This window comes from Coenobita brevimanus, chromosome 10 (assembly GCF_032717465.1).
Source record: "Coenobita brevimanus isolate Jiangsu-jjx chromosome 10, ASM3271746v2, whole genome shotgun sequence".
Classification (NCBI taxonomy): Eukaryota; Metazoa; Arthropoda; class Malacostraca; order Decapoda; family Coenobitidae; genus Coenobita; species Coenobita brevimanus.
In genome coordinates this window covers 726,499-754,230 of record NC_136963.1, presented here as the reverse complement: position 1 = coordinate 754,230, position 27,732 = coordinate 726,499, and the positions used below count along the sequence as shown (strand labels likewise).

General features: G+C 42.0%; 1 protein-coding gene across 1 annotated transcript; it reads left to right on the top strand.

Annotated features, from left to right (window-relative positions):
- The first annotated feature begins 23,695 nt into the window (after positions 1-23,695).
- Positions 23,696-24,454, top strand: LOC145410476 (uncharacterized). The gene has a single exon (XM_080280639.1). The coding sequence runs from the start codon at positions 23,696-23,698 to the stop codon at positions 24,452-24,454; it is 759 nt and encodes a 252-aa protein (XP_080136765.1).
- Positions 24,455-27,732: the final 3,278 nt, after the last annotated feature.

Here is a 27,732-nt window from a genome sequence, read left to right as displayed (position 1 = left end):
AGATGGTAATCGGGAAAACAAAATGGGAATATATCAGTAGAGGGTGAGATTTGTGGTTCTGTGAGGAATAGGGCCAGAGGGGATACGGAGTGTAGGAAAAAATGGACTGCATTGAAATTGGTACTAAGACCATGGACGTTGGTGATGAATAAGGCAGCACTTTCACTTCTCCTCTGACGAGCATGACCGGAAATTGCACAAGTATAGGTGTAGTATAGGTTAGTTTTAATGAGACTAGTGATAACTGTGTGGATAATGGTGGTAGTAGTGGTGGTGGTGATGGTGGTAATGATGATGGTGATGATAGTATAGGTTAGTTTTAATGAGACTAATGATAACTGTATGGATAATGGTGGTGGTAGTAGTGGTGCTGGTGATGGTGGTAATGATGATGGTGATGATAGTATAGGTTAGTTTTAATGAGACTAATGATAACTGTATGGATAATGGTGGTGGTAGTAGTGGTGCTGGTGATGGTGGTAATGATGATGGTGATGATAGTATAGGTTAGTTTTAATGAGACTAATGATAACTGTATGGATAATGGTGGTGGTAGTAGTGGTGCTGGTGATGGTGGTAATGATGATGGTGATGATAGTATAGGTTAGTTTTAATGAGACTAATGATAACTGTATGGATAATGGTGGTGGTAGCAGTGGTGCTGGTGATGGTGGTAATGATGATGGTGATGATAGTATAGGTTAGTTTTAATGAGACTAATGATAACTGTATGGATAATGGTGGTGGTAGTAGTGGTGCTGGTGATGGTGGTAATGATGATGGTGATGATAGTATAGGTTAGTTTTAATGAGACTAATGATAACTGTATGGATAATGGTGGTGGTAGTAGTGGTGCTGGTGATGGTGGTAATGATGATGGTGATGATAGTATAGGTTAGTTTTAATGAGACTAGTGATAACTGTGTGGATAATGGTGGTAGTAGTGGTGGTGGTGGTGATGGTGGTTAGTACTGATCAGGGTAAACTTCATCTGTTTAAACTTGTGTTGTTTTAATAAAATGATTAAAAAAAAATAAAAAGACAGAGAGAAAGACATAGTCATGGAAAGAAAATGAGGAAAAAACAAATAATGAGAACTAAGATTTACATGAAACAAAAATTTTGTTCATCCATTCCACAAGGGTGAGCAATATTCCAGCTCGACAGTGAAGAAGTTACGGACTCTGTACAATATTCCAAGTTTCTTTGAGACGGTTTTAGCAAGAGATCTAAGATGAGAGGTCCAGCTTGTGATGGTGTATAATAATGGAAACAGAACGAAATCGAAATAGATATAAACAAGTAAGAAAGGAGAAGAAAGGAAGCATAACTGTAAGAAACAAAGAAAAATAGTGAAAGAAAATAAAATGACTGAAATGAGAAAGAATGAGAGAAAATCATTGCCGAATGCTAATCGCCCGCCATAATATGCTGGAGGCCAAGTTACAAACGCGGTGCCCTCCCGGGGGGGAGGCGGAGGGCGGCGTCCCCCCCAGGGAGGACGGAATGGCGGCAACCCCCCAGGGGTGGGGCCCCTCCCCGGGGTGGGACCCCTCCCCAGGGGAGGCAGTGGGGGTCACCCCGAACTGGGGGCCTGGGGGCGGCGACCCACCCTGGGGGCGGAGGGACGAGCCCCTCCGGGAGAGGGTCGGGGGGGTGGGGGAGGAGGGGCAGTAACCCCCCCGGGGGACACGGGGGGACGCTCACTCCCTCCCGGGGGGGCTGCACCTTGACCCCTCCCGGGGGGGAAGAGGGCCACGCTTGTAACCTGGCCAACATTATTCTGGCGGGCAATTAGCATTCTGCTCCAGAATGCATTTCTTTCATTCTTTCACCTTTCAGCCATTTCATTTTCTTTCACTCTTACGCATTGTTTCTTAGTCATGCTTCCTTTCTTATTTGTTTATATCTATTTCGATTTCGTTCTGTTTTGAGCATTATAGGCTACATCATCACAAGCTGCACCTCTCATGTCATATTACTTGCTAAAACCGCTTCAAAGAAACTTGGATTATTATTCAGTACAGAGTCCGTAACTTCTTCACTGACGAGCAGTTAGCTATAATTTACAAGTGTCATGTGGGCTCTCAGCTGGAATATTGCTCACCCTTGAGGAATGGATGTGGAGAGATTGCACTAAAACAACTGGGTCAAATTTCAGAACAATGCAATTAGAATTATTAATAACCCTATTATTACAAATGAACTGCCTCCCCTACAGGTGAGAGGAAATGTTGCCTTCCTTGCATTATTTTTTAGATACTTTTATGGCAAATACTCCGAAGATGTTGCATCCATTGTGCCACCTCTCCATGCCTTCCCCCATGTTACACGGGCATCTGGTAGCGCTCATGACTGAAGTGTCACATTGCCATGTTGTACTTTTGCCTACCAGAATTCTTTTATTCTCCGAACTGCATCTCTTTGGAACCTGCTTCTCCAGAGTGGTTTCCCCCCAAACTTCAACCTAACACTATTCAAGTCCAACTGTTACAGATTTTTTATGAATCGTGTACAGCTTTATGGATTATTTTTTTCATTCGTTTTGCCTTCCTCTCTTTTGTTAAAAAAAAAAAAAAAAAAATGCTACAAGATATGTGGGAGGGTAGATGAAGTTAGGTACAGCGGTCTGGGACTCTACTGTAGCTGTGTCAAGTTCAAACCTTGCTTTCTTAATCCCTTTTTTTTACTTCTCACTTTTCTTCATATATTTATTTATTTATTTATTTTTTAACTATGATTCAATCTTTTTTATCCTTTCATTCTTTCCTACTTCTTTTTTTCTACTTACTTTCATCATTTCTTCTTTCTCCTTTATTTAATTATGTTTTTTCATTTACTTTTCTTTTCATTCCTCCATTCTTATATCGTTTCTTTCTCTTTCTTGTTTACCACGTTCCTTCCCCTTCCATTGTTACTGTCTGCCGTTTTTTCCTCTCCAATACAGGAATGACACTACAAGACAAGCAGCAGCCAAAGTAAGTAAGGTGGACCCGCCTGACAGTCTAACAAACCTGTCTGGAATTCCACTCTGTGAACCATGTGACTCCTTTTTATTTTATTTCTCTTTTTTTTTTCCTCGCCTTGTCTGGTTTTCTCTTTTTGTTTCCTCCTTTCCGTTCGTCCATTCTCTTTTCTTTCTGACTTGTTTATTTCTTTCTCCATTCTGAATTCATATATTCCTCCTATATTTCTTGTCCTTCTTGTCTCCCATTCTCTGCACTTTTTTTGCAGAAATTGTCGTTTCATGTAATTCTTTGTTCTTATTATTTTTTATCGTTCTCTTTCCCTGGCTTATGTCTTTGTCTTCTTTTTCACTTAACATTTTATTAAAACAACAAGAGCTAAAAGAGATGAATGAAGGCTTTCACGATCAGTACTACCCACCATCAGCACCACCACTACTACCACCACCATTATCCATACAGTTATCATTAGTCTCATTAAAACTAACCTATACTATCATCACCATCATCATTACCACCATCAGCACCACCACTACTACCACCACCATTATCCATACAGTTATCATTAGTCTCATTAAAACTAACCTATACTATCATCACCATCATCATTACAACCATCACCAGCACCACTACTACCACCACCATTATCCATACAGTTATCATTAGTCTCATTAAAACTAACCTATACTATCATCACCATCATCATTACCACCATCACCAGCACCACTACTACCACCACCATTATCCATACAGTTATCATTATTCTCATTAAAACTAACCTATACTATCATCACCATCATCATTACCACCATCACCATCAGTCACCATAATCATCACAACCACCATTATCATCCACTACATAGATCCAGTTCCTATATTACAGCATCACAAGCTATATTTCCTTCTGTCTCCCTAGGTTTCTGTCTTTCTAGCCTTTCTTTCTTCCCTACTGTCCTCTATCCCCTTTCAACCTTTTACTCTTTGTCCTTTCGTTTTGGTCTCTCCTTTAATCTCATCTTTTCCATTACTTCTTTTCTGTCACCTTTCTCATTCTTTCTCGTTCAGTTGCTTCTTCTTTCCTCTCTTTCTTCACTATTTTACAATAATAAAGCAAGAGGGAAGTAGGAGCCAAGATGAAGTAAGGTGGAGCGGCCTCAGAATCTGTCAATGTTGTCTCCAGTTGGACCCCGGTCCTCACGAAGCTCCTTTTGATAATATTTCAATATCTTTTCCTCCTCTTTGCACCCGTGGTCGCGGAGCTAGAGTGATTATATTTTGAGCGCTGTGTGTGTGTGTGTGTGTGTGTGTGTGTGTGTGTGTGTGTGTGTGTGTGTGTGTGTCAATGCACGAGACTTGGTGGAAGGCTTGACGGTCAACCAAAAAGCAAACCAATTGTTTCTGAGAGCAATATGTCAAATGCCAAGGTCCCCTGGCTAGACCATACGTTGACCTAGCAAAATCAACTTTTAGTTTTCATTCAGATTATTCCAATCTCTGGGGAACGGTTGAGGGTAAGGCAAGGATGAAGCCACCTCTCCATGCCTTCCCTCGTGCTACACGGGCATCTGGTAGCGCTCATGACTGGAATGTCACTCAACCATATTGCAGAACTTCTGCCCATCAGAATTCTTTCATTCCCCGAACTGCATCTCTCTGGAACTCGCTTCCCCAGAGTTGGTTTCCTCCAAATTTCAACCTACAACTGTTCAAGTCTAACTGTTACAGATATTTTATGAACAGAGGACACCAGTAATCTGGTGTATGGATTATTTTTTTTTACCCATTTGTTTTTCCTTCCTCCGTTCTGTTATTTAAAAAAAAAAAAAATTATTTTAACAATGAGTCAAAGGTCAAGGTCACAAAGCAAGGTCAAAGTTTGACCTCAGTATGTGCTTGCTAACTATATAACTCAGTTTTCATCCGATTCTGTGAAACTAAGTTGAAGGGTTGAAGGTCAGACAAGAAGTAAACCTCTGTCAAGCCAACAAAAGCAGGGTAATATGACTCTCTCTCTCTCTCTCTCTCTCTCTCTCTCTCTCTCTCTCTCGAGCATTTTGGATGCGATTAGAGTCATTTTTCTGGGAAATACTAATTGATTTTATATTAAAAAGAAATTATTACAATCGGAATTGTACCAACAAAACCATTGACCAGTCTCGTATACATTATATTTACGACGCACATTCACGCCGAACAGAGCAAATTAAACAGTAGGTAGGAACATTACCTACCTAGTGAGAGAAAATACTTGTGCTGAGAGTGAACCAATCGCAGTCAGTCAGAAACACTTTTCACTACAGACAGTTTGTTTGCACGTTTAATCTCTCACTAGGGTGACGTATGTTTATTACTTTCGTGCTAACCTGAGATCATTTCCATCGCCTTTGGAGAAACATTACTAACTGGGCGGGTTAGATCTATCTATCTATATACCTAGGCTGCTTCCCCCAAGGAAAGGGAGGTAGCCGAGACAGGACGACTCACTCTCCATTTACTCATCCATTCAAACACATTCATTCGCATCTTAGCCCCAAAGGGGAGAACGGACAGATCCTCACCGCATCACACCGCACAAGGGTCAACTGCGCAGTGCAAGCAGTGACATCCACAGCAGGGCCCGACAGCAGAACTGGTTTACCCCTGCCACATCATAACAGACCCATCCCCTTACCCGCACCTGACCTGACTAGCTGATCAGACCAAATGCGGGAGAATATCCCCTCAGGGCTGCGTCATCACTTATTCATTCACAATTTCTCTCCATTTATTTCTGTCACGCACAGCCACTCTTCCTTGCTCAACAGACATCCCTCTCGCATCCAGCGCTCTCTTCACACTGTCCATCCATCCTATTCGTGGTCTTCCTCTCAGTCTTACACCTCTCACATCAGATCTAGTTATCTTTTTCACCAATCGCGGGTTAGATACTGCCTGTAATCATCAGTTAACTATGAGCCTTTTTTAACTCGCTGAAAATTATCGTCTGCTCGTAGCAAGAGTGAAATTTAAAGACTTGACAGCATCGAGGGATTTTATAGTATTACGTGATCGCCAGTGAACTGGTACATGGAAACAAAAAGTTTATCAGTATCCAAACTTCTGTTGATGATATGCAATTTATATATGAGGAAAAGTGTATGATATTCAGATAGTGCTGAGACAGACTGACGGCAGGAACAATAATTTTTGTTTCTTTATATTTCTCGCACCCTTAGGGGGCATCGGTCACAATACTGGTTTTACTCACTTTACATTTGTGTGTGTGTGTGTGTGTGTGTGTGTGTGTGTGTGTGTGTGTGTGTGTGTGTGTGTGTGTGTGTGTGTGTGTGTGTGTGTGTGTGTGTGTTAATATCGTTAGTGTATCTTCAAACTTAAATTCTGGACTTTGCAAAAGGGGGAGCGAGAGCTTGAGAGCAGCACGTAATGGAACTGACTATAAAATATTTATAGAAGCAGGGATGGCAATGAGTAGTTTAAAGACACAGGGAGAAGCAAAAGAGTGGAAGAAAATATGTTCACAGATAAAAAGGAAAACTTTGAACTGGCTCAGGGGGAAAAAAAAGAGCAGAGGTTAGGGTAATGCAAGGAGTAATAGTGGTTGAGGGCAGGAAGGAAGGACGAGAGTGGCCGGCAAGACACTGGATGGGAAAACAAAAGAATGGGAAACAACAGACTCACCAACTGGGATAGTTAGAGGGGGAGAAAGAAACTGATTTCAGAAAACGAAAAGAAATGAAAGGGGTGAGGTAGTGGAAAGAATAAAGAATGAAGGAGGAAGTCTGAATGGAAGAAAGAGGGTGAGGGGGAAGCAAACCTTTAGCACTATAATCAACAGAATCACTTCTTGTTCTCCTGTATATTTAGGTAAGGCTGGATTAAGCTGGGTTCAGCAGAGTTAAATTAGAACGCGTTAGATTGGGTTTGGTTGCTCTAAGGTTGTTAGACTGGTCTGCGAGAAGGTACTAAAATTAGTTTGTGCTGGGGGATGTTTGTCTGTTAAAGTAAGGTTAAGTTAGGGTTTTTGGCACATAAAGTAAAAGTGGTTACCCTGGTGAAATGGTCACACACACACACACACACACACACACACACACACACACACACACACACACACACACACACACACACACACACCGCCATGCACTGCTAAATATTCGGTTAGTCAGACCAGATGGTCGGTGGTGGCTATCCAATCTCCGATCCGCTGATAAACGAATCATCTCATCATGATGTGTGAACGGGGACACCGAATGGTCTTCTAGCTGTCTTTTTATCATGAAGAAAGACTGATTTACTTGCATGGGAATTATTATTAATGATGATAAGCACTTCTGTTGTCTTGATCTGGCTGTGGCGCGTCCCTGTCTGCCACCATGGCGTCTGGCCTGCATCTTACCACACGATTACCTTTCCACTGTCTCTATGATATGTTTTGTATCTTTTATTGCCTCTATTATTTGTAAATCACACAATACAGAAAACTACTCTTGTGATAACGAATGTGGATGCCTCCAATATAAGTAACTTGCAGCGTCAATGTGTAGTACGTGAAGAGGACTCAGTTTTTGGTATTCTCAGAGTTTGGGGCACCATGATTCAGTGAAGTTTAATGTATTTTACTTTAAGGCCCTTATTCTAAATACCCCTGCTTCTTTCTCCCACACTTTGCCAAAATATGTGTATTCTATTATCGCTCCCCACCTCTGACTTCGCACTTTCCTCTCCTGCCAACATTGTACAACCCGTTTCCGTGTGCTTTCCTTCGCCAAACTCGCATCCCCTTACAGCATTCCTTTTCACACTCGTCGCACAAGTTATTCCCTCTTCCTTCAGAACTTCCCAGCTTCATATCTACACCAGCACTGACTCCTGTAATCCCTCATGTTTAAACAGCGTCCTTATTTCTGATAGCATCTAAAAATTTCTTCCTTGCTTCATATTTCTTCTTCATCATACTGCACCCTGCCTTTCCTTCTGTTTCTTTGTGGAATGTATTTTTTTAGTTCATTTCCATTTTCCCATTTTCTGAATCCTGCTCCCTCTTTCTTTCTTCACTTTCTTCTATCTTTATTCAGCGTCTTGTTTTTCTCTCCTTCCTCTCTTTCACCTTTTCCCTTATTCTTTTCCCCTCCGTCTTTCTTCTCCACAACCTTTATCATTTCCCCTTTTCGTTTTCCTCCTTCCTTCTGCAGCCCATTATTGTCCATTGGTATGTCCCCTTCTTCAGTATCCTACCCAACATTTCATTCTGTGATATATCTGTTTGGCGTCGGTGTGGGAGCTTTGGGTTTCACTGTAAAGGATCTTGACTTCTCAGTCTTCAGAATCTTGAAGTACTGGGTCAAATACAGTATAGTACTGTCTTTAAGATGGGAGGAACTGCGATAATGTTTGCGATCAGTGTGGGAAGTATGGGTTTCACTGATCACGATATTGGTGTTTTGAAATCACATATGTTTTGTGTTTTGGGATCCGTTTGGGCGATTCAGGTTTCATTGTTCGGTACGGTACCATAAAGTAATGTTTCTATTGGCGCCATCGTCACTAGTTGTGCTGCACCACCCACCACACATACTTCAGGGCTCTCGAGTGTGCAGCTGTACATGTGGTTCTGATTTGTGGATACGCCTGCAGCAGAGGTGACTGCTAGTGACGTAGCAGCTGAGAATGTTAGTGAAACTGAGGACGTGGCCAGAGTATGGAATTTAAGCAGACAAGGACTGTGTGGTTCTGACAGGGTATCCAGCGAATGAGGCTATGGCTGACAGTTGGTGGGTGGTTGAGGGCGTATCTCAGGGCGATAATCTCGACAGTTAAGGAAGCCTTCCAGCATCTCTTCCTTATCGATTTGTTTTTGGATACGGATAGCAAATTTCGTTTTGTATGTTACTTATGCAGAGTATGCTGATATCAGAATGATTTGAGTAACATAAAATGGAAGGCCTGCAAATTGCAATAAACAAAATCAATTGCTTAGGAGGAGGTGTTAGGGAGCTTTCTTGACCTGCGAGAATACGGTCCCAGAAAAGCAAGGACAGATGGCAGTGACAAGGTGCTGAGGGTACGTCCAGTGGAGCCAAGACGCTCTGGGTACGTCCAGTATAGAAGCAGCCACTGGTGGTGATGGCGAAGTTCAGTGACAGCTGAAGGTGGAAACTATGTGATTGTATGTGATACTATGAAATTGTATATGTGATACTATGAAATTATTAATTATATACGAGGCCTGCTTGTCTATTTTACCCTTGTCTTTGCTGCGTGGATAGACATTCGCCAGTTCTCATCAGTTTATTAAACTTTGGAGGGCCGTAGTGAACGATCTAAAACATTCATTATTCCTGTCCCTTCTTTGCCAGAAAATAAATACAAATTTAAGGAGATTTCCCTTTGTAAATTGGTTAGCACAAGTCTCCATAAACCCATTCAGTATGACACAATATTTTATTCTTGCTAGCGATATCGAATGTTATTGGCTTTAGAAATGCTTGATAGCGATCTTCTCGGCACAAAGGATATTTCCATGTCATAGACCTCTGCACTGACAGTCTTCACACCATCTGTTCTGCACGGCAGCACCATACCATCACTTATATGGCTGTGTTATATGATCGTTAATACCAGCAAAAGTAAGCAATCACCTTCAAAGTAGTATCTTTTTACCTTTATATTTGCTATCGATCTTTTTTCTTTCTTTTTTTTTATGTGTCCGACTCTGGGCATAGGCTTCACAGCCTGCTATCAAGGCCCAGTAGTCCTCCTACATACCATACACCTCTACATGTCACCACTTCGGCGCTAACACCCACCATCCCTAATGAATGCATGCTAGGGCTGTCTCATACAGGACTGGTGTATGTTGGTTTTATTGCCAGGTTCTCCCGTGGGACAAGACTGGAAACGCCTTTATGACGAACTGAGTTACTGAATTACTGAGTTACTGTACAACTGAGGACCAGTTATATCTTAGGTCAGATATCCCGGTACCTGGCACCTCACGCAAGCTTATGATACCATACTGCAGGCCTCTTCATCCACGATCATGATTTGGTAGGACAGGAAATAATTATTGACGTTTTGGGAATGTGGAGTTCAGCCTTGGAAATGCACAGTATACAGGGAGTTAAAATGACATTCAATTACAGAACTGGTTCGGTGGTCGTCAGTTATGCTTTAGGATGCATGGTTTTCATGGCGATTAACTATTTCAAAAATTTCAGCTGTTTGGTAAATTTTCGTTAATCTGGGTAGGTTTGGACAGACCTGACTGTGAAATCTGGAGGGATGAATGTATCGTTGGTGTGAACCTTCAGAGAAGAATTTGGTACTGAAAACTCTGACAATAGATGAATGTGTGTGTGTGTGTGTGTGTGTGTGTGTGTGTGTGTTAAAACAGACGTGAGCAACTGCACTTTCTAACACTCCCAGCCTGTCATTCGCGTGGGAAAGCCTACTATTCATAAAGAATCTTAGGGAATTTGCAGGATGTCTCCACGGCAATTATCACGATCCGTATGCAGTAGTTTTTTGCATTTTTCCAATTTAATATTTAGCTTCGTTGTGTTATGTTTGGAAGATCTGGTGACTCTATGGTATAAGTGATTATGGTTAGGCATGTTAGGTAGAGGCAGAATTCTAGAAGTTTCAACATTAACTGTTTCCATTTCGGGTATATTCCTAATGATTCTCCCCCATTCCTACTTTCTCCTGGATTCTAGTTTCTACCTCACCCCGTTTTAAGGTGAAATAAATTGCAGGATGACAATGATAAATAACAAAAGTATGAACAAGGAATCGGATGCACAATTTAAGCTCAAGAAACTTTGCAAATATTGGAACTAGAAGCCTTGCATCAGAGAGACGGAGCACCGGAGAGAGAGAGAGAGAGAGAAGGGGGTGGGTGTGACAACCCAGCATCCAATCCTACACTGCAAAAGTTCCCATGATACTGGCCAACCAATGATGTTTACTTATTTTGAAACTCGCTCCTCCCCGTTCCAACCTTCCTTCCCCTAAACCCCTTCTCCTTTTGCCGTCACAAGCAGGGTTGCCAACTTAGCGACTTTGTCGCTAGATGTAGAGATATTTGTTTTCATTTAGCTACATTTCTTTTATTGTTTTGCGACATGTCGCAAATCTAGAGCTTTCCACTGACACCTAGCGATTTTTCTAGAGATTTTTGAGCTATTCTTTAAATTCATTTTTCATAGTACATCGAACTATAATTATATATATATATATATATATATATATATATATATATATATATATATATATATATATATCTGATGACAAAGGAATTCAAAATAACGGGGGAAATAAATTTGATGAGGCAGCAGCCCGCGGTACAGACTGCTTGCACATGCTCGTCTGGTTCTGGTACCCGTCCCCTGATCCTCCCTCCTTCTTGGTGATTTACCCAGACCAAACCACCGGTTATGCCGATTTTGCTAGGTGCTAAAATACATGTATGAGATTCAGGCTCCCTTAGGACCCTTACTCAGATTGATTGCCAGTGGAGGACACTACGTCACACAGTCTGGAGGGACACATCAAACACTCAAATTTTGGTCAAAAGTGACGAACTACAGAGATGCGGCAGGTGGAAATCTTTGCTTGAATCTAGCTGACATGGCATTCTCTGCTTTATCCCTGCCGCATTCTAATGCAAATGTAGAGCGTACATTTACTAGTAGGAACCTAGTGAAATAAAAATTACACAACAAAATGAAGCTATCTACATTGAAGGCCATTCTTACAATCAAATACGGACTGAAAATACATAGGTCTAATACCTGTTGTGCAAGTTATGAGCTGCCTAGTGATACTTTACGAAAGATTGGCACTCTGGATACATACAGCTACGAGTAACAAGACGCCTGCACAAGCAAGTGAAGCAAGCAGTTCTCAAGCTTTCTTCTGCGCACCTGCTCACACAAGTGACGACTGAGAGGAGGATTGGGATGAAATTCACATTGAATAATTGGTAGGTACCCTTATAATAATCTGAACATCTTTTTAAGGTTTTAATTAGATAATCCATTTCATTCACAGGCTTTGTACATAACTATTATTTTATCTTATTTGGTCAGTATTGTGAAAAAAAAAAAAAAACTATAACTTGATTACAATAATGTGGGGGAGGGAGGAGTACTATTAGCGGCTTTTGATGGAATGGTTAGCGACATTTTAGCGACTTTTAGGCATGAGCATAGGGACATTTGAAAGTATGGGTTGGCAACCCTGTTCACAGGTTCACTCCTTCAGTCTTAGTCTGGTCACGAAGGGTAGGAGATCAATATACGAAAACTATTTATGAATATATTTACGACGAGGCAACTTCGGGATGTTTTTCGAGAACATGGTGTGCTGGGGGGCAGAGAAAGTCTCAGGTGCGTCATGCGTAGATCGACGCTTACTTCCAACCAATATAACAATAGTAACGGTAGCGGCAGTGCCCAGGAGCATCTACGTTCAACGTGAGCCCAGTGAACTGGTGGTTAGTTTCCCCTCTTGCAGTCCACAATTCTTCGGGGAGATATAATACAATAATAGTGACAGACAAGACGTTTGTATAACCGTGCAGTGGAGTTAGCCAGTCCTCCAACACAATGAACAGTAAAACTCGGTAGGCAGGAGGGTTGTCCAGTAGTGTGATATCAACCGCTCCGATGTATTTTCTTATTTTCTGGCTACCTTCAGGCGACTTTATTCAGCTTAGGAAAACGCCTTCGAACTGTGGGAGGTAATGCATCCAATTCGAAATTCCTAAACTGAAAAAGCGTTATCGTATTGAAAGGGTTTATGTCATTTTTGCCACCAGTGGACTGTTTTTAGTACAAGGACGCATACAGTAGTGGTACAGTATATTTTAATCCCATCAGTTTGATGAAGTTCTTGTTATCCACAAGTTTTTATTCAGCTTTTATAGTATACATTAGGGGTCCATGAAATAAAAGATGTTCGAGGGTAGTAAATTACATGATAAAAGTTGTAGTCGGATTGAAATACTGGAAATGTACAATACTGCGGTAGGAGAGGGTGCAGGTTTGAACTCGGCACAGCGGTACTGGAGTGCCAGGCCGGTGCACCTTATTTCATATACCCTCCTAATCCTTTCTTACGAGTCCGAGAATCGACCTTGGCTTTTTCCATTTATCATCTGGATGTGTTGACCCATTCAGCTGGGCAATACACTTCGTTCTTTTTGTTATTTGGTGGATGGCATTCGTGGTAGGCTATTTCGAATTTACACCCATTTGACAAACTATAAAATAGGTCGCCACTTGGAGAGACCCGGTTCCCTCTGGTGATCAAAAAATTACTACACTTACTGAGATAGGCCTGTATACTTTTGAAAAGTCTTGTTGAAGTCAGTGGTATAACTTAGACGTGGGTTAATGCACTTGACGCATCGGTCGCCACAGGCCTTTGTGTTGTTTAGGACTCGAGGGAAACGTGAATTGTGACAGTAAAGGTTTACAGTATATATTTATTTATTGGGGAGGGTTCAATACAGTACGTATTCTCTTCGACCAAAAGACTTTCCATCGCTTCTCGGCGAGTTATTTAGCCCGTACCACAACATTCTCTTTGATACCGGTACTATTGCTTTTTTTTTTGCTCTAGATATATACGAGATTATTAACTAAAGAAATACAGACATAAACTAGTATGGTAAGGAAAGGGTACACTTTTCACCTAATCTGCCGTAGGTTTCCTTTTTGCAGCTTATTTAACAATATAAGATATATATTGCTGTACGTTCATTCCATAGGACTTCATGACTAGCGCCATATTATAGCGTTGATCTCCTGTTACAGCTCAGTGTTCATGGTGGAGAAGTGGTTCTTTTTGGCCGTTAGAATAAAACGAAAATAGTTAAGAGCACTACGGTAACGAGAACACTGCTGTAACCTTAATCTGCACCTTAACTTGAACTAAAGTTGCTATCTCTCCACTTTGAATGCTGAGTTGGTCACAGGAATACGTTGTTAGTCACGAAGAAGTGCAATGGAAGGGATGTAGAGCCGTAGTATTGCCATTATCTGCAACTCAACCACGTGAAATAAACTGCAAGAGGACTAATATCTAGATGAAGTGAAAGAACTTCAGAAAATGGCACAAGCGAGGACTATTCTTGTCACTAACTGATGCTTTTTCTAGTCCATTGAACTGAAATCCCTACACATTAAATATAAATGTTATACGAGAATAGTGAGATGGAAAGCAAGATAGATACCCAAGAAGGAGGTACAGGGAAGCTGTATAATTTGACGAGAATAGAGTCAAAATAGCATGCAAGTAAATGGGTAACAGTGTCCTCCATGGCTTGCAGTAAATACCAACAGATTGGGTATTCAGTGGGCAAATACTTCTGAAGTCACCAGTATGATGTAAACAAACCATATTCTCTTCCATATCACTTTCTATGATCCGTTAACGAGATAATAAGTTACACACTCAAGTGTTATAACAAGAACGGCATTCCTAAATAGTCTTACATTCTTCACTTAGCTTGATGCAGAATTGCTGGCTATTCACCCTAGTGCTGAATTCAAACAATGCATTGCTAGAATGTGGTCCTGATCAAGTAAAAGTGCTACGGAAAGGGTGTCAAGCTGCAAAACTGAAATTTCCGGCAACACGGTGCATGAAGTAACCTTCGGAGACACGAAAATCTGGACTATGAAAATTAAAATGAAAGGAATATAGCGGGGGAGCCCCTCCAGCCTCCTACCTCTAAGTTAGATTTTAGGTTTGGATAATTTGGAGTGGTAGGTGGGGGCGTTCACCATCCACTCAGTCCATGTAGTGCAGCACTCGTATGACTCCTTTCCTCTCTTCCTTCCTCCATTCCTTCCATCCTCTTAAGTCTTCTGCCTTCCTTCCTTTTCTTTCTTTCCTTCATTCTTTCCTCTTCCTTCTACTTATGGGTGACTTTACACTGAGTGACAAGCCAAATGGTTTCTAGTACATCATGAAATCATTTACCACGCTGGATGGTAACTATATAACCAAATTATGGCATCCAGTGGTTTAGTGGGTAATTAGGGCGCTCCAATTTGATTGACCCAATGTAGGTTTATATCCAAGGAGTGGTTCGGGTTTATTGCTCACGTAATGCCACTCACGGATGAGACTGGTCACTCATCTTAAATGACAGGACCAGCTTGCCTAGCCCCGGGCTCCTATGCTCCTCATGGTGCGACACAGGATTAGATGATGATAATTTTACCTAATTAGGATAGGGGAGAGAGAAGTATGTGGTAACCATAGGGGTATTTGCCTTCTTAGTGTGACTGGTAAAGTATATGGTAGAATAATCATTGATAGGGTTTGGCATATGACAGAGGAGCTAGTTGGAGAAGAACAAGGGGGATTTAGGAAGGGAAAAGGGTGTGTAGATCAGATATTTGTTCTAAGATGTTTAGTGAAGAAGTATCTAGAGAAGGGAAGGAAAGTGTATGCTGCCTTCATGGACTTGGAGAAAGCTTATGACAGAATAGATAGGCAAGGTATGTGGAAGGTATTAAGAATATATGGAGTGGAGGGGAAATTGTTGAGTGCTGTGAAGAGTATGTACGAAGGAGCTAGGGCTACGGTGCGAGTGGATGGTGAGCTGAGTGAGTTCTTTGATCTCAGTGTGGGACTGAAACAGGGGTGTGTGATGTCTCCATGGCTGTTTAATATATATATGGATGGGGTTGTAAAGGAGGTGCAAGGTAGGGCAGTGGATGTGGGGGTGGCCCTAATGAATGAGGGTGAGATTTGGAAGCTTCCGGTGTTGCTGTTTGCTGATGATACAGTATTGTTGAGTGAAGATGAATGGGAGTTGCAAGGTTTGGTGAATGAATTTGGGACAGTGTGTAGAAGGAGGAAGCTGAAAGTTAATGTAAACAAAAGTAAAGTTATGGTGTTTACAGAGTGTGCAGTGAGGTTGGATGGTGAGGATATGGAGAATGTGAGTGCATTCAAGTACTTGGGTAGTGTGATGAGTAAGGATGGAACTTTGGGGGATGAAGTGCGTGAAAGGGTACAGCAGGGAAGGAAGGTTGTTGGTACACTGAAAGCAGTGATGAGAAATAGGGAGGTGAATATGGAAGTTAAGAAGTCACTGCATGATGGTATTGTGATCCCTACCCTGACGTATGGAAGCTAGGCGTGGACCTTGCAAGAGGGGAACAAGTGAAGAGTGAGAGCAGTGGAAATGAGTTACTTGAGAGGAGCATGTGGAGTGACGTGGAGGGACAGGTTGACGAATGAAGAAGTGAAGGAACGTTGTGGGGTAGATGTGGATGTGGTTGAGAAGATTAGGAGAAATACACTGAGGTGGTTTGGACATGTGGAGAGAATGGAGAATGAAAGACTGACTAAGAGGGTGTATGTGGAGTAGACTGTAGCACCAGTCGAGCAGGGCAGTACTCCTGAGGTGGATGGAAAGCTGATGACAGGGAGTGCTGGAGCTCCCGTTTCATCAGCCCTCAGGACTAGTTCCTGACCATCCCCCTTTGCTGAACTTTGTCAGTGTCTCAGTTACACAGAGAGTAGGCCGGCATGCTCTCCAGTACAAATTTCTCTATCTATCTTCACCAAACTACATGCACAGTACACACTACACTTCCTATTCAAAATTCACCAAAATGGCATATATTCACCCAGCCTCGGAGTCCCCAGGGGGGGGAACATAAATGCCCCCGCCATCTGCCCCTCTCCCGGTGACGACTCGAGGTGCCTGGAACCACTGTCTGACTCTCTTCTTCTTAATTTCTGCAACATTCGCGGCCTTTCATCTAACTTTCGCTCTGTTGAGCACCACCTCTCCTCCTCTAAACCTCACCTTCTTTTTCTAACGGAGACTCAGCTGTCTGAGGCAACTGACAGCAAACCCTTTTCTGTATCCTCCTACTTTCTCTATACTCATTTCAAAGCCAAAGGTGGCTGTTGTGTATACATACGCAACGACTTATCTTGCTCTCGTGTTCCTGAACTTGATTCTTCTGAATTCTCCACTCTCTGGCTTCGGCTTTCCTGTCATTCTCTGACTAAATATATCTGTGCTGTTTACTTATCCCCTAATTCTACTGACTATCAAAAATTCTTCGACTATCTTACTTCTACGATGAAACACATTCTGTCCATTTCTCCTTTCTCTGAAATCTCCATTCTTGGAGATTTCAATGTTCACCACCACCTTTGGCTCTCCTCTCCTTTCACGGATCCACCTGGTGAACAAGCCTACATCTTTTCTATCCTTAATGACCTAGAGCAGCTTGTACAGCACCCTACCCGTATCCCTGACCGCCTTGGAGAGAGCTCCAACATACTTGACCTCTTCCTCACAACTAATCCTTCTGCTTACTCTGTTAATCTTTTCTCTCCGTTGGGCTCCTCCGATCACAACCTTATTACCTTAACCTGTCCTATCGCTCCAGTACGGCCTGCGGACCCTCCAGAGAAACGTCGTCTCTGGCATTTTGGAGCCGCAGACTGGGAGGCCCTCAGGCAGTACTTCTTTGATTTTCCCTGGAATGATTATTGCTTCCATGGCCGTGAGCCATCTGAGTGTGCCTTGCGCATTACGGAGGTTATTCTCTCGGGCATGGAAGCATACATTCCTTTCTCATATCCTTTGACTAACGCAAGAAAGCCTTGGTTTAATCACGCTTGTTCTAATGCTGTCCGCAACAAGGAGAAGGCCTACAAAAGGTACCGGAGCCAACCCACCCCTGAATCACATAATCTTTACGTTTCTGCCCGGAATCGTGCTAAGTCTGTTCTTTGCTCTACTAAAAATAATTTCATCCATACTAAATGCTCTCAACTCTCCAACTCGAATTCTTCCCGCTCCTTCTGGCACCTTGCCAAAAATCTTTCTAACAACTTTACCTCATCATCCTTCCCTCCTCTTTTCTACTCTGATGGTTCTGTAGCTATTTCTTCTACTGATAAAGCAGATCTCTTCGCACAGACTTTCTCCTCCAATTCCACCTTAGACGATTCCGGTGCTGTTCCTCCATCACTTCCCCCCTCTGACTTCCTCATGGCTGACATTAAAATTTCTTCAGTTGATGTATTTTCTGCCATTACTGGCCTCAGTACTAACAAGGCATATGGGCCTGATGGGGTCCCTCCTGTTGTTCTCAAGAATTGTGCTTCTGTGCTTACACCCTGCCTAGGCAAACTATTTCGCCTTTGTCTGTCAACTTGTACCTTTCCTTCTTGCTGGAAGTTTGCTCTCATTCAGCCAGTCCCAAAGAAGGGTGACCACTCCCAACCCTCCAACTATCGTCCAATTGCTTTAACGTCCTGTATTTCAAAAGTTTTCGAGTCAATTCTTAATAGTAAAATTTTAAGGCATCTTTCCTATCACAACCTTCTTTCCGATCGTCAGTATGGGTTCCGTCAGGGACGCTCCACTGGCGATCTTCTCACCTACCTTTCAGACTCCTGGTCATCCTCCTTTCGGGACTTTGGCGAAAGCTTTGCCATTGCACTTGACATCTCAAAGGCTTTCGATCGAGTCTGGCATAAATCTTTAATTTCCAAACTGCCCTCCTACGGTTTCTATCCTTCTATCTGTGCCTTCATCGCTAGCTTCCTTTCTGGTCGTTCTATAGCTGCTGTCGTAGACGGCCATCGTTCTTCTCCTAGATCTATTAACAGTGGTGTTCCTCAGGGCTCTGTCCTATCACCAACTCTCTTCCTTTTATTCATCAATGATCTTCTAAGCTGTACATCTAACCCTATCCACTCATACGCTGATGACTCCACTCTTCACCTTTACATTCGGTTCCCGCAACGCCCATCTCAACAGTTACTTCAAGAAACAAGGGATGAGGCTATGGCACACCTAATGTCTGACTTGGCTCATATCTCTGACTGGGGTAAAAATAATATGGTTGTCTTTAATGCATCTAAGACTCAGTTCTTACACCTATCAACCCGACAAAATCTTCCACAGGTATACCCACTAATGTTTAATAATATTCAGATTAATCCTGCATCATCCTTGAACATGCTTGGGGTTTCATTTACTCGGGACTTATCTTGGAAAGATCATATTACATCTCTTGTAAAATCTGCTTCCAAGAGATTGGGTGTGCTAAGCCGACTCCGCTCTTTCTTTACCCCTGCACAATTGTTGACTCTATACAGGGGTTTTATCCGCCCCTGTGTGGAGTACAACTCTCATGTGTGGGGAGGCTCCCCACATACAGCTCTTCTCAATAGGGTGGAGTCAAAGGCTTTTCGTCTCATTAACTCTCCTCCTCTTACTGACTCCCTTCAACCTCTGTCTCTTCGTTGGACTGTTGCATCTTTATCTCTTTTCTATCGCTACTTTAATGGTCACTGCTCCTCTGAACTGTCTGCTTGCATTCCTCCACCTCTACGACGGGTGCGTAGCACCGTCTGGCAGCAAACTCTCATCCCTTTTCTGTACAACTCTCTAATGCAAGAGTTAACCGTTACTCCCAGTCTTTCATTTATGCAACAGGTCAGCTCTGGAACTGTCTCCCTCTGTCTGTATTTCCTTCTGCCTATGATCTCCAGTCTTTCAAACGTAGTGTGTCCAGGCATCTCAAAATGATCGGATCTTGAATTTGGCTCTCTATTGTATTTTGTTTTTCTCTTGGAGGGAACTGTTACTGCGGGCTCATGCCTTTGGTTCCTTCTTCCTTGCATAAAAAAAAAAAAAAAAAAATGTAGGTGAGGTGGAGGGAGGGAGAGGGAGGGGTAGACCGAGGATGAGGTGGAGGGATGGAGCTGAGAGGTATATGAGGGAGGGGGGGGGTGAGTTGAGGGGAGGGTAGTCAAATGGTGGACGACAGAGTGACTTGGAGGCGTTTTGTCTGGGCCACCCTTTGCGGGATTAGGGCGTCGGGCTATACATAGATAGATAGGATAGGGTAGTGTAGGTTAGAATAAGTTAGGTTAGGATAGATTAGATTGTATAAGTTAGATCTCAGATTCTGATGGGGGCTCTTAAGGTGAGGCTGTGGCAGTTCTAGATGGTTAAAAACAGGGGGCCTGGGGGGTAAAGTCCTCGTCAGGATAAGCCTGGTTTCGATAGGTTTTTAGGCCAGACAGTTGGGTTTCTGTATATTTGGACGTCTGATTCGCTGACGTGTCCCGTCGGCGAGATCGTATAATCGTTGCGTCCAGTAGTTAATCCTGAATGACCCCAGCAGGAGCATTGGGGTCCCATGCTTAGCTACTTAGTCCAGAAGTACTGTAGGTGCCAATGACCAGTCACTCATCCCTGAGTGACATCATCAGTAAACATCAACCCTTCTGAGATTAACCAATATCACACACCCGGTCACAGCACCTTAACACACTAGACCACCTGGAGTCCAATTGTTAAGGCTGCTTTTGAAAAGGGGTGTAGCAGTGGGCATTATTGCTGCCATAACCCTATGTCAAGATAAAGGAGTTTAATTAAGCAGAAATTAATTGGATTTTGATTTTGTTATTTTGATTTCTTTTTATTGCATAACCCCTAATGCGCTATATAGGCAGTCCTATGAGTATTAGAACTTCTTATAAGAATTCTCTTATGGTTTTTGTGAGACAGTGGAGCGGAATAATAACAAAAAATCTATTTCAATGCACGCATCCTACACTGTGAATGGTCAGTTGGTGATACTATATTCTTTTTACACTAACTTGGCCTAAACCTTACACTATGAATGGTGTGTTGTAGCAATGCTGTAGATTATCGTGTCCTGTGTTTCTTCTACGGTCTTTGAAAACTACTTTTAATCGATCAATCAATCATTCCTGAGCTGAAAAAATTGATTTGAATATTTGAATTGAATTAATGTTCCGCAGCGACTTGGTGTCCGGGTGGTATATAGTAAAATATTCGTTTGATCTTGTTTAAAAAAATAAATAAAACTTCTTTCCATTAAAATGTCTTATAAGAGTGCTTAGACATTATTATAAAAATGTATTTGTTGTTTGTAAGAGCAATGAGTCTTTTATTTTATTAATACTGAAAATAACTGATTGCAGAAGACGGCGTTACATCTTATAAGATGGTGAGAGTCAGACGGATGGGTCAGTTCTCGCCCAACCCTGTGCGAGGTAAGCGTGTTGCAAAATCATTGCTTCTTGCACTTCTCATTAGTCTTGTATTTCTTCCTGACTTTTGAGTGTTTGCTTTCCTACTGAGCTAGCAATGGCCTCATACGAGGTTCCATTGAAATGGCTGAAAGGCCCAAAGCTAATTCTTGAGGTAAAGATACAAGATGTGTGCATTCCGTTTGTAGTAGACACGGGGGCACCCAGAACGACCCTGCCAAAAATCCTTCTTAGGAAATATGGTTTAGAGGGAGTCGTTGCCTTGGCTAAAGGTTATCTGGATGATTATCTTAAAGGTGTTGAAATAGTGCTGGAGTCGGTGAGTGGCCCAGTAAGTATTGTTATGGATATTGAAGTGGATAGTTATATGAAGTATTGTTGTGGCATAGTGGGCATGGATTTTTTGAGGTCATGTAGTTGTACCCTAAACACGTCAAAGTCTTGTCCAGCGTTGACCGTCAGGGTACCGGAGGTCAAGCCCACTAAGATTGTTAACTTGTTATTTAAGAAAACAATCAAGATCTGTGAGAAATCTTACGGCGAAATTCTCTTCGATACCGGAGGAATCGTGTCTCTTATGCCATCAACCGTGGCTAGGAAACACGGGCTGAAATTTGAGGCCGTCCACCCTGCCCTCAATATTCATTTCACCTTCTTCAATCAAAGGTGTAATATACGGGAGTGTGTCAAAGATGTTCCCGTCTTCTTTGACGGCAAGGTGCACTACTTAGACTTTCATGTGTATTCAGGCCAGAAAATTATAGTCGGCATAAATGCTCTGCAGGATCAGGCATTTTCCTTTAAACCAGGTATTATTTTCAAAGCCTCTCGCCTTTGGAAGAGGTTTGAGTCTGTGTTTTCTTGAAGTGGTATGTGACTTCCAGTTAGGCGATTAGCAGGCCGGATTTTCACATTTATACTGGCGTCAATATTTCAGTGTTTACATGCATTAGACTAGACATTTTGTTTTTAACCTGATATTTTTTTCCAAAGCCTCTCGCCCTTGGAAGAGATTTATCTGTGTTTTCTTGAAGTGGTATGTGACTTCCAGTTAGGTGATTGGCAGGCCAGATTTTCGCGTTTATATTGGCGTGAATATTTGAATGTTTACATGCATTACAGGACCAGACATTTTGTTTTAAACCAGGTCTTATATTCAAAGGCTCTCGCCTTTGGAAGAGATTTGTCTGTTTTCTTGAAGTGGTACGTGACAACTTCCTGTTAGGCGATTGGCAGGCAGGATTTTGGCGTTTACACTGGCAGGAATAATTGAATCCGTTGAAATGCATTAGAGGACTAGACGTTTTGCTTTAAGTTGCTCCTGGTAAGATAAGTTCCATAGTGATGATACCAACTGTGCTGCACGTCACTGAACATTACCGTAGATTACCATAGATGTTGTACCGGAAGAGGCTCTTTTCTAAGCCTGTGTCTCCGGGCTTTTCAGTTCTTCACTATTGTTATAACCCAGATGGTGTTCAGTAAGATCACGTCACATTTGGTTCAGGAACCCAGGCAGCTCCTGCATTTGATCTTTGATACTATTCAACCTGAGTAGCCAGGGTAGTTCATCAGTGGATTTTTTGTGGTCCTGTAATTACACCCGTAATTCTTATCATTTATCTTTTTATTGATTTATTTTACAAAAACTGGAGGCCGTGTCAGGAGTGGGGACGCAACAGGCACATGGCACTGTGCCAGTTGGGTAATGTGGCACTGGCACAGGGCATAGTATTAGTCAAGTGCCTCAAACCCACAATACAGATGAAGGATATATGGCGTGGGCAGACCTGCACCATTGCTCCTCCATCTCTGCCAACAGGAAGTACAGGAGAGAGAGAGAGAGAGAGAGAGAGAGAGAGAGAGAGAGAGAGAGAGAGAACATACAATCTCCTTAATTCATGCCCGTTTTTTATTTATTGCTTAAACAGGCGAACTGGGGGCTTCCTGAAATACCCTCAATTATGTATATATCACTGAGCTCTGTAGAGGTTAATTGTGTATATACCGTACACTTTTTGTAGTTTAAACAGATAACTCTGTTTCATACAAAAATCAAATTACTTTCCTGTAGATGACAATTTAAGAGTTGCAGTTGCCGCGCCCTTATGGTAAAGTAAGTTAACTTGCGTAGGTAAGTGAATATGGATCCTTACTAATTAATCATGAAATGTAATTGATTTGTACTGTAAAACCCACAATAATAGTCGAAAGGTAAGATATTTAATAAGGGATGTAAGATTGCCAGAAACTCCACGTAAAGTTGCACTCGTATTTAAAAAAAAATTGAATCTAATCGAACATTCGCTTGTGTTAATTTCACTGCGTTATGAACCTTATGGACAATAAAATAACTTTTTTTTTTCTGAATCATTTAAGACAATAAAATGTTAACTAGAATATCAGTCATTATATAAACACGCTGTTATTTTTGAAATATAGACGACTACTAGAATCCATAATTACGTGAAATAAAGGATCACTGGTAAAAATAACCTGCTATCACGTAGGGTATAAAAGGCGGGCATCTGTTGGCCCCCACTACAGGTGCGGGAAAACTACAAACGAACGATGTTTACGTGTCACTTCTTCGTTAGCGTCGACTGGTTAACACGCACAACGTTTGTGCTGCTTGCTTTGTCAAAATGGACGCTTACCAGGAGTTCGTGCGAAGCCTCTGTGCCTCCCTTAAAGTGAAGAACGTCACTGCGAAGAATTTTAGTGACATTTGTGCAAAATACAGTGTTAAGGCCTTGGGGAGTGGGGCGCAGGGTTCCTGCCGTCTTCTGAACGGTAAAGATAAAAGCTACGTTGTTAAGAATTACAGTAACAGCGGTTTAACGGATATGGCTACAGAGGTAAGGGTTTTGAGCAAAATTAAACATGTAAATGGTGTTCAACAATTGGTAGGAGTATGTGTGGAAAACCGATCTTTATTGACAAAATTCGCCGGTCAGTCTATCGACACCCAGAAAATTAACCAGCATTCGCTGATGACAGTTCTTCAACAGTTGGCCAAAATAGTTGACGAGATCAATTACCTGGATATTTACCACAACGACCTGAAGTGTGCCAACATATGTGTGCAGCAGACTGCTGCTGGACCAAAAGTTACCGTCATCGACTTCGGTCTGGCCACCACCGCCTCCAGCCCGCTGTTGGACGAACCCATGGGTCCCCGTGAGGCCCAAAAGTATCCCTGGGTTGCCCCTGAGGTGCTGGCTGGGGAAAGCAGCTCGTCGGCTTCGGATACGTTCAGTGTGGCGTTTGTGGCCCGTACATTATTCAGCGAAGCCAAGCTGACGATGCCATCTCGACTGGATAGCTGGGTTAACGATGCCCTGTCCCCTAACCCAGTGGTCAGACCCACTCTTAGTCAGCTGACTGATGTTCTATCACAGTGAAAACACTTGCTGTGTATTTTGTCTTCATTACCAACACTACTAGCATGGCTCCATCAGCTGAACACAACAGTGAGGGGTTGGCCTAGTAATCCTGCAGTTCGAACCACGTTTACTTAGTTATTTAAAGTTCTTCCTCAATAAGAACCATTCCATAGTGTTTTAATATTTACGTTTTAACCCTTACGACTGGTAGCATGGCTTCATCAGCTGAACACAACAGTGAGGTGTTAACCTAGTCATCCTGCGGTTCAAACCACCTTTACTCAGTTATTTAAAGCTCTGCCTCAATAAGAACCATTCCGTAGTGTTTTAATGTTTACATTTTAGCTCTAATGACTGCTAGGATGGCTGCATCAGCTGAACACAACAGTGAGGTGTTAGCCTAGTCATCCGGCTGTCTAAACCACTTTTACTCAGTTATTTAAAGTTCTTCCTCAGTAACAACCATTCCATACTGTTTTGTTATTTACATTTTAACCCTTACGACTGCTAGGATGGCTCCATAACAGCACATCCTGCTGTCCGAACCTTCTTCAAAGGAACACTGTCTTGCAGCGGTGAAGCTTGTGCATCCCAGTGATCAGTGGGACTATACTAGACAGGTGCTCCTCTGCACTGTCTGATTGCATCCTTCCACCTCAACGACGGGCGCGTAGCACCCGTCTAGCAACAAACTCTCATCCCTTTTCTGTCCAGCTTTCTAATGCAAGAGTTAACCGTTACTCCCAGTCCTTCATTTATGCAACTGGTCAACCCTGGAACTGTCTCCCTCTGTCTGTATTTCCTACCTCCAATCTCCAGTGTGCCCAGGCATCTCGAAATGAACGGATCTTGAATTTGGCACTTTTTTTTTTTTTCCTTGGAAGGAACAGTTTGCGGGATCCTGTCCTTTAGTTCCTTCTTCCTTGCATTAAAAAAAAAAAAAAAAAAAAAAGCAGGTTCACTGTTAGGGATCAGAGTAAAAGAGTTCCCCTCGCAGTAATTACGTGAGCCGAATCTACGAAGTATACCGACTCAGGGCTCGATAACAGTCAGTCCATTGTGTTCTGGTATAATAGCTTTTTTTTTTTTTTCCAGTGTTGACAGGTTGGATGGTGCCAATCATCAAGGGTCAGTCTGAATAAAGAAATACATCATGCAGTCTGATATGGGCTTACACAGTTTGTTATTGGTGTTTTGTCCTAGTAACTGCAGGCCAGTTTTGAAATATTACTTGACTGGCTTTTAGTCAGGTGAAAAAGTCGTCTGCTAGTATCATTAATGGATTAAGGTTACATTTACAGTACTTAACAAGTTCATGAAGCATTTAAGGCCTGATAGTTACACGGCATAACTTTTCAGTAAATTAGAGGTTTAATTATAGTGCCCACACATATCGTATCACAATAATTCATCGTTGTATGCACAAATTGTTGTTTTTCTTGTAATAGTATGCTGCAGCGCAGCCAGTGACATGGAATAAAGTTTAAAAAGGTACAAGGAGAGAAGCTGCAAAAAATTCCAGGCACTGCATCACCATGATCCCAATATAATGGAATGGTTAGGATCTAAAAACAAATAATAACGCCATAGTGTAACCTAAGAATGATCACCTAGGCGTAGGTTACATCCATTCACTGAGGGGAAACTTTCATCACAGTGGCTTCTCAATGCAGTGGGTCCATGCATCCCTTTACTCATTCAGCAAAAACTTTTTACCACTGGCTTCCCAGTGAAACGAATCATGTATTCATTTACTTATCCAGGAGAAACGATGAGTCGTGCATCAAGTCATTCAGGTTTTCAAGAGGATGTAATAAACGTCAACTACTGTAGAACACTGCCGTATTTATGTAAATGTTAGCTACAGAAAATATAGTCCCAAGTCTACTAATACCAAGTCGGATCACTTCCATCTAAAACGGGTCCAAGCTGGCTCAGGGGGCGGAGCATCAGAGTGACGTCAGCTTGCATGAATTCACGAAACGCAAGTTCAGTTGACGCCTGACCGTGGTAGTGGGTGGTTGTATACTACACTTTACTGATCATGACACATTTTCAGTCCGAAGTGAGGGAAGGCGTAAGGGTGTGAGGGAACCTACTGCTGTGTTATACGGTTGAGTCCGGACTCCTTCCCCTTCTTCGTTTTCCCTTATTATAAATGTTTAATTTGAGTCTGCCCTTTTATACATTTTCTGGTACTTAAGTCAACTGACGTCACAACAAGCCACGCCTCCCTGTGCCCTGAGGGAAAGTGAACTGACTTGGTATTTGTAGACTTAGGTATAGTCATTGTTAAGTATATCCAATGTTCATTATAACTGGTTTTAATTAAAGTTGTACAATACTGTAATAGTAGTAATATCTTCTAGGCTAAGTACACAAGTTATACGCAGAGTGCAAGACAGTAATTGGCAACAGACTTTATAATCATGGCCATAGTGACATCAAAAGGAATAAAAAACTTTTGTACCTGTGCCGTATGTCATTGTGGGAAAAAGTAAATACAAACATCAAATAGTTTTGACAAAAACATTGCCCCTAGATACGAAAAGGAACGTTATTATGTGAGTATAATTTCAACAGGATTGAGATTTCTAATGCTAACTGGCAAAACTCATTTACTGTAGTGAAAATAGTTAACTTCAGTGTTGAGAAGTATGTATATCATTAAATTCAGACATAAACAGTGTCACAAGTAACGATCAATTATTTTCATCTTTACAGCATAGGCTGACCATAATTCTAACACCTGATTCTATTTAGCTGTGCCAAGCCTAAAGTGCATGATAGGGGTTATGGATTTATATCGGTAGCCTGTTAACTACGTTTAGATTATTGACGTTTTTATTAATTTATATGTTGCGGGGTGGGAATGTTAAGGGGCAGTTCAGCTGAGGGAAACCCCTCATTGTGTACGGGTTAACTAAAGGAAGTCTGTCGTGTTTTGATACATTTGTCATGAGCAGAAGAAACAATTAACTGTCAACGTGTATTAACAATAAATTGTGTAATTCGTCATATAGCTCAAAGGGAGAACAGTTAACTCGATCTAGACGCCATAATAAACTTGCAGTTCGATGACGTACTTTTTATTCAAGCTTCAGACGATTTTATCCGACTGAGGAGACATCGAAATATGAGGGGTTACATACAGCCTTCATTAGCACTTAATTAGAGATCTTTCGCAAGTAGCATGAAATCGTCTAGGAATAGCCTGATAAAAAAAGAAAAAAGAATTTGAGGTTATGAAAGAAACACAAACTAGAGAAGTTTTTATTTAAACTTTGCCAAAAATC

Coding starts and splice junctions, on each gene's coding strand:
- LOC145410476 (XM_080280639.1), top strand. CDS start 23,696: ATGGACGCTTACCAGGAGTTCGTGCGAAGCCTCTGTGCCTCCCTTAAA.